At 43.5% G+C, this 11,978-nt stretch overlaps 1 protein-coding gene across 1 annotated transcript in view; it reads right to left on the reverse strand.

Annotated features, from left to right (window-relative positions):
* LOC146869423 (phosphoenolpyruvate carboxykinase [GTP], mitochondrial-like) overlaps positions 1 to 11,171 on the reverse strand; it is a 94,998-nt gene extending 83,827 nt beyond the window's left edge. The window contains exon 1 of the mRNA XM_085599822.1: positions 10,903 to 11,171. Within this exon, the coding sequence (XP_085455948.1) occupies positions 10,903 to 10,931 (29 nt within the window). The 5' untranslated portion in view covers positions 10,932 to 11,171. The remainder of the gene's footprint in view (positions 1 to 10,902) is intronic.
* Between the last annotated feature and the right edge of the window lie 807 nt (positions 11,172 to 11,978).

Raw genomic sequence — 11,978 nt, forward strand, 5'->3', positions numbered from 1 at the left:
AGTTCCCCTGGTTGCTCCAGGCCTGCTCTTCCGTCTCCTCGCTGGAGACCTCGCTCAGACCTCGTGGGTCTGCACCAGTAGCTGTGTTGTGATTCTTGCGTGGGTTGCGGTTGCCAAGGCTTTGTGGATCCAATCCGGACACTAACATCGTAGCGACCCTCATCCTTTGAGGGACAGTTGCCCTCCAGAAGCTGGCCTTCCTTGAAGCCTCCCGGAGCCCGTGGCTGCTGATCCAGGATACTCATCTTCCACCTGGAAGCACCCGACATTGAAGGGATCTTTCTCCTGAGCTCCCTGGTCACTGTGCCGTGACCCAGACTCTGTCCCCTCTGCTTTCAGGTCCTTCTCTTCAAGATCTACATCTTCAATCTTCACGACATCGACGATGCTTTTGGCTAGCAGTAGTTCTACACGTTTTCCCATTGAAAACCAGCCCGTGACCTGACATCGAAAACGACCTATGCACCCGGCTTCCCTGGTGCAGGTAACAGTGGTACCTCGGTACTCTCATGGGTGTGGGCACTTCAAAAGCTTAACTCTAAGCTCCTGAACTTGAACTCCTGCTAGAAGTGTTTTTAATCTTGTAAAGTTCAACCACGACAATCTCCATAGGGTTTAATAGAGATCCCGACAGCAGCTTATACCACTGCACGCGTCTCCCGTGGGCCCCCATCCTCACTACCTTGGGTGGTTTCTTAAGGGGCCAGCGACCCTCAATGCTCTAGGCATTATCTGTAGAATTGTCGTGGTTCTTATACCACTTTTTTAATTTATGGTTTGGTCCCCCCCTGGGGCCCAATGATTCCAGTGCTATTTATTGTAACTATCAATGCTTGTTTGAATTGTAACTTTACCTCCAGAGTCATAAAGAGACTAGTGGGATTCTGCTTAGAATAAATACATATATTTTATATATATACACCTGTGTGGACTACTCTTTCATTTGGTTATTCAAGAGGCTATCTATGGTAAAACAATAAGCTTAACACTCCTTCAAGACTTAGCCTGAAGGCTGCTCTCCACAGCTACCACTAGGATAGCTTTCTTTAAAGGTTGTCTTTAACCTATCATCAATAAGAGTCGAATTGGACTGGTGCAAGGTGTCCCCTATAACTAGAGGACGGCATATGCCAGGCCAACTTCTCACAGCCCCCAGATGGCTGCCTGGAACCAGGGCACAACAAGTTGAACTTCGAAGCAACCTAGGGAGTCCTCCTAGAGTTGCAAGGGGCACAGACCATAGCTATACCTCCCTAAAAAGACACGGACAGGTTCTCTTGCCTGTTGTATCCTCCCAAGTGACCATCAGCACAGCCTAGGACCATCAACCAAGACAGTGAAAGGGGAGGTGCTAAGAAAGACTCATTTTCGAGTAGAGAACTGCGGCAGAGAAGGAGATGATCCTGGGAGCGCTTCAACAGGGTGGGAAGATATACTTCCCCCGTGAGAGGATGCTTAAGTGCTCAGACTACAGCAGGGCCTCCGTGAGATGGCGCCATCAACTACAGAGAATTAAGAAAGGCTTGATTGCCACAGGCGCGGAGTAATCGCTATGGCATCCTGCGAGACTGCAGGTGGTTTCTGAGGGCAAGTGGCATTTTTTCCACATATGAAAGCAGTGGGGTCTGCCTGTTAATATTGCTGGGTGCAGTGGGATGGCAGGGGTTCCTAGTTGTCCGACAGCATCTCTCCTTACATTTAATATGCCATCGCCGTCTTCGAAGGCTGCAGTTGGAGTTACAGGTTTCTGCAGATTAGGTTTTTACTGGATTACACACAAGTCTGTTTGGTTGCTGCCACTTCCTTCTCTTCCCATACACCCCGGACTGGGATGGGAGGGCGCCATATGCTGCCCGTGAGGGGGCATATGGTGATGGAAAAAAGTATATATTTGGTCCGACCTGGAATAAAGTGTGCTGATGTAATCACTCTGTGATTAAATGAGGACGTTTAGTCTGTCTTCAAAGTTCTATTTGTAGCCTTACTTTCATTTATGTTTAAAAACGATTTAAATATAAACAACCAACACATTGATCATCTTATTGAGGCGAGTAATATAGTGGAGGGTGCGGAGCCAATTCTTTTTTAAGGAACACAACCCTTCTAATTAGAAGTATGCAATTGGCGTCCTTTAATAGCCCAACGAGATGTTATATTGAGAAATTCAGCCCCAAAGAAGTTCCAAAATTGTATTTAAAAAATCGGATTTATTTACTTTCCCAAGAAATTCAGTGGCGATGTCAAAGCGCTCTCTGGTAACTTGACACATAATTGTGTCATTCCATGAGAGGTAAGTTTATTGTGTACAATACCAGAAAGACAAGAGACAAATGAGACAGTCATGGAAAAAAGCATACTTTTTTCAAAGATAAGTGCGTGTGGTTCCCCATACATTGTATTTTGTTTAGCATTTATACAGCGCATTACTACTACTACATTAAGTGACAGTCCTACCCTCCCTGTGCGCTTGAGCAAGCTGTAGACAGCGGGCTCGGTTATTATTCTGTTCACATGGCCCACCACGGTGCTGTCAGCAGATCTGTAAACATGCACCGCCCTGTGCTGTAACAGCAAGTGTTGTCGCTCTGATATAAGACCTGTTTTATTAGGTTTGTCTCCTATAAAAAAAAAAACACAAAAGGTTGTTGTCAAATAGTAACACGTTTTAAAAAACCGTTGCTGACGAGGGGAATTACGTGTTGTGTGACTGGTTAGTTTCATTGCACCCTTGATCTATGGGGTGAACTGCCCTTATAACTTGTGGTTCTGCCTTAAGCTCGGCCCTGTTACTTGTAAGTTTGTCCTTGGCACAACTGACTAAGTTGCACACTACCAGGTTTCACCTAAGCAGAGGATGATCATGTTTTCCAAGAATCGATGCCATAAAAAGGCGAGTACCACTTCAGGGACCGGTTCTTCCGGATATCGCTCGAAGAATGCAACAGAACTGCATTGGCTACATATGATTGACTGTAACAATACATAAGTGCTGGTGTGTCCTAATGAGCATTGGTGGACCCAGAACTTAAGGCATGAAGCCCAGGGCCTCGCCCACAGCCTTCGTGACCAGTTAAAAACTCAGCAGTCGCACCGAAACGCTCATTTGAGGCCCAAAATGAGGCCATCGTTATAGCATGGCACTTCTCAGTCAGCATCTTAAGGCTTGCGTTTCCAGAAACCAACCCTCTATAGTTTACACTCTAGCCTTAGAAGAGGGAGTGCTACAGGCGTACAAACCTGGGGCTGCGGTGGCACGTCGCGCAATAACCACTCCACGCAAGTTCTTAGCGTAAAAGGCCATTTATTAGGACAGGGTTGAACAACCATAACCAAACATTAAACAAACCCCCCCAACGACATATCTCTCATCTTTCCATCCTCTCCCATACTCCAAATACTCAGTCCCGCATCACACAGCAACCTCCTCACTTATCCCATTCGCTTCCTCACTTCTCTTCCAACCTCCTCCAACCTCCTCCATCCATCGTAATCCAGTATGACGCACCCCCACCTTGCACCAGTATCCCCCTCCCCGGAAGGGTGAGTATGCCCGTCATGGACTCTCCCCACCCCCCCCCCCCAAATCTGCCAACCAGGGAACCCCCGGAGGGCGGTTACCTGCCCCACCCCATTCCAGTGCACCTTTCGTCCTCACTCTCTCCGGCACCAAATGGACTGGTCGTGCATTTTGTATATGCTGATTTGTCTGTGTATTGTATGTATTATGGTTGCATCACCATTTGATAATAATAATTAAAAAAAAAAAAAAAAAGTTAAAAATTTGATAGCTATCCAAGGTAAACCAGCTTGCAATCACCCCTGTAAATGTACGTTTATAACCTAACACTGGATTCAGTAATTGGTATTCGGTTTATTCCTCCAGCATCTGGTCACCCGTCTTATGTATTTGATTTAGTAGGTCAACAGACCCTATGATAAAATTGGACTTTTTACATTTTTATTTTGCTCTATACAGTTTAATTTAATCAATTGTTCTTATTTCTATGTGAACAACTAATAAAGTTGGTTTACAAAGGTCAAAAAAAAAAAGAAAAAAGAATTTCCAAAAGTTTTTAGTGGCAGCATTGGGAATCTTGAGGGTTTTACACATAAAATTTTAGTCAGACCCAATGCAATTTCCAAAATTCATAAAGTACGTCACATTCTACTAATTGTTCGAGATGAGGTAAAAGCAGAACTTAAAAAAATTACTAGATGCAGAAGTTATTGAACCAATTGAAGCACCTGATTGGATTTCTCCGATTGTTATTGCCAGACGCGCTAATGGGAAAATTCGCATGTGCATAGACTTAAGGTATTTGAATGAAAATATAATCATTGATCAATTTCCTCTCCCGAGAATCAATGAAATGCTTTCATTAACCAAAGGTGCAAAATGGTTCTCAACGATTGATTTATCGTGTGCATATCACCAAATTTCTTTACATCCTTTGAGTAAACATCTCACACCTTTCTGTACTCCTTTTGGTTGTTACCAGTTTCGCCGCATGCCATTCGGGTTAGCGTCCGCAGCTGCGGTATTTCAAAGGCTCATGCATGAATTTTTTGGTGATATGCAAGGTATAATATTCTTCCAAGATGATATTCTTATAATGGGTCCTAACAAAAAAATTAATGATGAACAAAAGGAAAGTTATGGGCATCTTACAAGACAAAGAAGTTACAGCTGAACTTTCAAAATGTAAATTTGCAGAAAATAACGTGACATATCTGGGTCATGAAGTCAGTGCCTTAGGTATTAGACCCAAAACCAGCCTGGTAAGTGCCATTAAAGATGCTCCTCCACCCAAATCGAAAAAGGATCTTAGATCTTTCTTAGGACTTGCAGAATTTTACTCAAAATTTGTGGACAAGTTCTCAGAGAAAACTTGTGTAATGTGATCCCTACTTAAAAACAAGGCACCGTTTATTTGGTGTGCTTCTTGACAAACATCATTTGAGGAAATAAAAACAGCCATTGCGCAAGCACCTAGTCTTCAAGGTTTTGATCCTTGCGCACAAACCATTGTCACCACTGATGCTAGTAGCAGGTGGTTAGGTAGCGTACTGACACAATTAGATGAGAACAACAAAGAAGTAATTATTGCTTTCGCATCACGTTCTCTCACTCCTACTGAGGAACGTTACTCTATTGTAGACCCTAGCTTGTGTATGGGCTCTAGAACATTTTAGGAAATTTCTTTGGGGGAAGGAAATTTATCTTACGATGCGACCATAAACCATTGACTAAATTACTGACCACTGATGGTTTGACCAATGCCACAGCCAGAATTGCTAGATTATCCATGAGACTACAGGACTTCATGTATGAAGTTCAATATATGCCTGGTGTCAAAAACTTTACTGCAGATTTTCTAAGTCGTATGTCTTTACCATTGGTTGAGCTCGACATGAATTCTTGGAATGATTTTTCAGTAGCTCACATATCATCAAATAGGACTCAAAGTAGTTTTAGCAAAGAAGAATGACTTGAAGCAGAGAACTCTGATCAAATATTACTTGTCCTCAAACAATTAATTATGCACGGATGGAATGGAATTGATAAAAAATTTGTCAACGATGAATTGAGAGGTTTTTGGGAAGTTCGGAATGAACTAAGTCTTTCTGATACATTGGTTTTACGTGGTGATAAATTTGTCCCACCAAAAAACTCAAGGAATAAAATAGTTGATCTATGTCATGAAGGACATTCAGGAATTACACGCACCAAACTACGTCTGAAAGAATTATATTGGTGGCCTAGGATTGATTTAGATGTAGAAAGATGTGTGAGATCATGTGTGAAGTGTGAGATTTCTGATAAAACGCTTAAAACATCCAATCCACCTTTAGCTTCTCCTGGTTGCCCTAATTTTCCCTGGGAAGTTGTTGCCATTGACTGTATGGGACCAATTTGTTGGCAAGATAGTTCACAGAAATACATTTTGGTACTCATTGATACTTTTTCAAGATGGTTAGAAATGTGTGTTGTAGATATCATCAATACTAAAACGGTAATAACATTTTTAGATGATATTTTCTTAAGGGAAGGTTTCCCTAAGTTCATTCTATCTGACAATGGAGTACAATTTAAATCCCTTGAAATGAAAAACTATTTAAATGCTTCTGGGATTCAACAGAGATTCACAGCATTGTATCACCCAAGCGGTAATGGTATTGTTGAGAGAGCCAACCGTAGTATTAAAGGAGTTATCCAACTTGCTAACAAAAGTAACCTATCTTGGGAAGAAGAAGAATTTAAAAAACTCCTTTGGGCATATAGAAGTACTATCCATGGTACTACTAGTAAAAGTCCTTTTTCTTTAATGAGAGGCAGAATTCCACATTCAAAAATCAATCCTGGTTGGTTAAATAAAAGTGGAATCGTTTCTTGCGACATACCTATTGTGAGAGAGAATATTAAAGAATCTCAGATGAAAAACAAAACCTATTATGATTTGAAACATGGCACCAAACAGGTTAACTTACATAGAGGTCAATGGGTTAGAGTTAAAAATGCTAAGAGAGTTTCAAAAACCGAAAGCAAGTTTAGTGAAACTAAACTAGAAGTCAAGGTTATGAACAACACTGCTTTACTTCAAAATGGTGAAGTTTGGCATTGTAGTCGTCTTGCACCAGTTTCATATAATTCTGAAACAGAAGAATGTAATAAATGCAAGAATTTTTGGTGGTTAGATACATGTGATTTCTCACAACATATTGATAATTCTAATTCAAATGATGAAAGTGTAACTTCTGATTGTTCTACTATTCCAAGAATATCTTCTGATGTTAATCTTGAGGATTCACATGATTGTATTGTCTCTCCAAAAAGTGTTTCCTTGCCGGAGGTTTCATCAGATGTCAATTCTCCCCTGGGTGACACAATTCACATGATGTTCAGGATTCTGTTACACCATAGTTATCTTGTAATGAGAACATCGTAAAAACATCTAGTGGTAGAATTGTTAAAAAACCAAAATCTTAAGAAATCTTTGATTGTAGTTGATTTTATTTAGATATTTTTTTTTTTTGTTGTTGTGGTTGTTTTGTTTCCTTTAAGAAGGGGGATTGTGTAGTATGTTGCTTGAAGACGAGTCACACTATTCTAGATTGTAGAATGTATTGTATTCTTAGATTCTTTCTTAAGACAGTTCTGCTACGGAGACTGTCAGCGCTGGAGGTGCTTTTCCTGTATGCGGGGGGCTGAAATAAAGAACTCAGCAATTTCATCTTTATTTGGGTTGAGTCTCATTTAAGGATACTACAGTCTTGTTGCTTCAGTACCTTGCAACACGCGGCATTACCATCCCCCCAAATAAAGTCGAAGGATTTCGTTATAATACACTCTAAAATAGGCCCTTTTTGCATGGTTCCCGTGACTCACAGTGACCTGCAGGTTTCGTACAGATCTTCGCTGCAGGCAGTGACTGTTATACCTGCATTCAATTAAATAATAATTTAAGGGCTATTAGCCCTAAGTAAACAAAATTGCATTTGTACCCGTATTTTATATAGCGCTTACTACCCCCGAGGAAGCTATTAAGAAAACTTCAACTCGTGAATATGTTTCTCCAGGTCAGTGCACACTTATCTGAATGATTGGCGAGTGTATGAGCGTGCACGCGCTGTTATTTATGGAAACTACAAAATACAAAAGAGAAACCTCAGAGGCGAATGAAGCCAATGGGAGGTGTCCCACTGCCTTCTTAACCCCTGCGATCCTCCAAATGAGAGTTGAAAGATGCTCCTGGAAGTGCTCCTGCTGTCAGAGATTCACCATTGCCACTGTAAGCATTTTAAGGTCTGCAGCCGAGGTTTATAGCGAAGGCTTCAACTTTGCTGATTTTATATATTTATTTATTTTTACAGATTTTTAAAGTCAAACAGACAGAAAACCATCTAGTTCTCTGGCTGTATTTATTTAAATGTTGTATAAACTGGAAAGTGCATCTTTCTTTGTGTGATTCTTAATGTTGCCAACAATGCCTCATCTGTGCATAACGACAGGCAGAGGGTACAAAGGGGTCTGTGTCTTGAACCTTTAAACAGCTGCAGATATGCGTACACTTGTGCTACAATCCGAATGATTCATTGCCCTGCATAGGAGAGCTGCATTAAACAGGGCTTCTGAAAGCGCTAACATCCTTTCAAGTAAGAATGCCCTTTATTGATTGAATAAGTGCAGAAGTGCACTAGTCGTAGATAGGTTTTCTTACCCCAAATAAATATGGATAAACAAACAAAATGATAAAAATAAACATGGAAAAATACAGACAGAAATGTATTGACAATATAAATACCATAAAACTGTAAGCCCTATTTATAACAGAGCAACATTTGCTCAGGGGACATCATCAGCCTTCCAAATCGAGTAAGGTGCACGCATGCAGAGTGTTTGTTCAGTCACAGCGAGTATTGGCCAAAGGAGTGGGGTGTCTAATGTCACAGTGCGCTTTATCCCTGTCCGCCAGGACACGCATCTAGTACTTGATGGGTATTCTCATCTTTCATTACTAGCATCCCTCCTCAGGCATTTTTTTCTTATCATGTGATCTCATGATCACACCTCCTGTGCCCTATGTCTCTTCTTAGGCCCTTCCATCTTCTGAAACCACCACTAGAACCCACACATTGTTGAACCTATGCACCAACAACTATCCCCACTGCACCAGAGGGGCCCCTCACACATTATAATTCCCAAATACAGGACCGACACCACCCACAAAGTGGTATCACACCTGATACACCACCTGTATCCCAACACCTTCTGACGCCAAGGGTCCTTATAGATGTAAGCCACTTCTATAGGCCCTAGCATCTATAGATGTGACTGAAATAAGCGGACCAGAACACATTATAATATCACCCAGAGAGCCCAGTGCTGCCTGTTATCAAACCCGTGGACTATCAGACCTTCTGAGATCACCACCACGGGCTCGCACTCCATCTCACATCTCCACATGGACCTTCTCATTTCCTCCTTTACCCCTAGAGGCCACAAACCACAAAAACACCAACGTGAACCATCACATCCTCTGATATCACAATGAGGGGCCTCTCACACCTCATATCGACCCCAGTATTCCACACATCTAGCATCATCGTTTGCACCTTCTTTTTCACCCGTACCCCATGGACTCTCATGCCACCTCCATCACACCCAAGGACCTGACACTGACAACATCGCAGGCACTCTTGCAGCCCTCATACTACTGATATTACCACCAGGACCCTGTGCTCCCTCAGACATCTCCACCGTGACCCTCAACTTTTTTTAATTCAACCTTAGGAATCTTTTCACCTTGGGTACTACCATAAGGGCCACACACCCTCTGGTATCACCACCGGTGCGCTCACATCTGACATGACAGCAACAACCCACACACCTCCTGACTTATCCAAATGGATCCATGCATATTCTGGTACACCTCAAGGAATCCTTACACTTTTGATACAAATACATGGACTAGTAGATTTCATATCTAGGGGTCTGACACCAAACACAAGTACTTCCACACATCCAAGGAGTCCCCACATGTGCCCCACAGACATTCTTACACCTTCAAAACCCATCTTGCTAACTCACCTACTGATACTGCAGACAACGAGCCTCACTCTCTCGAATAAACGACTGGAGACACGTAAATGGGCCCACCCCAGAGACCCTAGTACCATTTGGTTATACTTTCCTATACAGCCTCAACACCAATAGAGACCTCCATACCTTTCCAAACCACCCTTAAGAATCCTTACACCTTATTCCACCTTCCACTCACACGAACTTCATACTCACCTTCACCATCAAAAGGGTTCCTCGTATGATGGTATGTACTGTCGTCCTGCCCTGAGGGACCTTTCTACCTCCATATCCCATCCATACACCTATAGGAGCGCTCACACCATTAAACAGTACGTCATATCTCCCTCACACATCCATAGAAGCCTTAGAACTTTCGATGCAGTCCAGTTATACCCCCACACCTTTCAGAACCACCCATAGGCACCTGCATGTCTTTCCATTATGCCCAGACAGACCCTTACACCTGCTAAATCTGAGTACAGGGGAACTAATACTTTCCTATACAACCAATAACTTTCCTCAAATTAACATAGGTTGTTCATAAACTACCTGCAGCAACAGAACTAACCCTTATTCCTGCCTATACCACCAAGGATGACCCCTGTACCTTTCTATACTGCTGATTGTGGCTGCCTTAAACTAGACTTATGAAACCCAATACTTTCAAATACAACACAGGTACTATCATCGTATACCACCTATAGAAACCGCATACCATTGTATACCACCGATAGGGGCCCTCAACGCATACTACACAACCTATCTCCCAGCATGACCCGTGACAGTCCTTAGCTGCTTTACACCGCCCATGTCAGGTGTGCGATAGGACTCCATCTCACCACAGTCACAAGGCTCCACATCCGGGCATTTATGTTACAATCAAGTGTATTCTGGTAGTTGCAGTCTTGGTTCACGTCTCTGAAACCAACTGGATCGAATTAGCGGAATATAAAAGCTTGCACAGGTAAAGCAGCGAGGGGTATTTGCATCGCGAGTGGCATGGACGCTGCTGGTCGAACTTTTGCACATCTTGTCAGTTTACTGTAGTCAGTGTCCGTGAACTAACCTCCGGGTGCCTCGTATCTTATACTGCTCACATGAACGGTGAACCCTAATACCTCCCCACACCACGCACAGGACCCTTCTTGGCTTCTGATGACACAGAGCTCTCATGTGACCCTATTAGGATTACAAGACCCAAAATGCAAAGGAAAAATACTGTTCTGGGAGGAAAAAAAACTCGAAGCTGCGTCAGGGAAACTTGAGAGCTCCGCGAGACTCTCCCGTAGAAGGGTAAAGGAAATGATGGCGCTACTCACCCCAAAATCCGTCCGTATAAGGGGGGCATGTTGCGAGCCCCCGATCACCGTCCCTTTGCGCCCTCTGCAGACCGGTCTGCACCCTGCAGCCGGAGAGAGCGGTGAGGGGGAGACAGGAGACACTGCAGAGAAGTTGGAGACTTGGGAAAGAACGACAGCTGAGGGGAGCAGGACTCACGGGACAGGAGACTCAAGAAGGACAGTCAGGGGACCCGGAGAGGGGACAGGACTATTTGTGAAGCCCAGGTGACTTGGGACCTTTGGAACCAGGCGAGAGGGAAGCAGAGTCCAGTATTTACCGGTAGGGGCCGGACTATGGACCAGAGGGCGTGGACGGAGGAGGAGGAAGAGGAGGAGGGGTAATAAGAGGATGTAAGGAGGAGAAGGCGGGCATGCGGCCTGCAGACACTTGATGGGAGAATCCTGCGAACAATGGCCGGAGAGGGCATGATATACTCACAAAACACACACGCAAAACACAAGGTTCCAACGCAGAGTATTACAAGGCCATGTTTGCAGTATTTGCGATTTGTATGTGTTTGCTCTATTTATTTTGACTGCACATCGTTTTCCTTCCCAGTATATTAGAGACGATTAATATTTTGGAGGGTCGCACAAAAAACGTGCACTTAAGCAAGACAGTGCAGTTACAGTGAGGGTCGACCAATCAATCCTGGGTCCGTTGGCATCTGGAGCAAAGCGAAAGACACACAATTGATGGACGGAATGCAGAACAAATCAAAACATTCACCCCCAGTCAAGAGATCTGGGTTAAATCCATCATTCAGCTCACCATGCCACCCCAGTTTAGACCTGGCTATATGCAAATTAGTCTTGACCCTGTGCCTCATGGGAACAGTCCAGCCCGAACTGCCAAGCCAGGTCCTCCCTGGACCGGAAACAAGCATCCTAGGACCGGTTTCGGGGTTTCACCCCTCTTCAGCCAGGATAGCTTGATTCCAGTGGCACAGTGAGCCCAGGACTCGCGTCTGAGCATACCTGGCGCACTTAGGGCGAGAAAGCAAAAGACACACAATTGATGGACGGAATGCAGAACAAATCAAAACATTCACCCC

This window comes from Triturus cristatus, chromosome 1_1, assembly GCF_964204655.1.
Source record: "Triturus cristatus chromosome 1_1, aTriCri1.1, whole genome shotgun sequence".
Classification (NCBI taxonomy): Eukaryota; Metazoa; Chordata; class Amphibia; order Caudata; family Salamandridae; genus Triturus; species Triturus cristatus.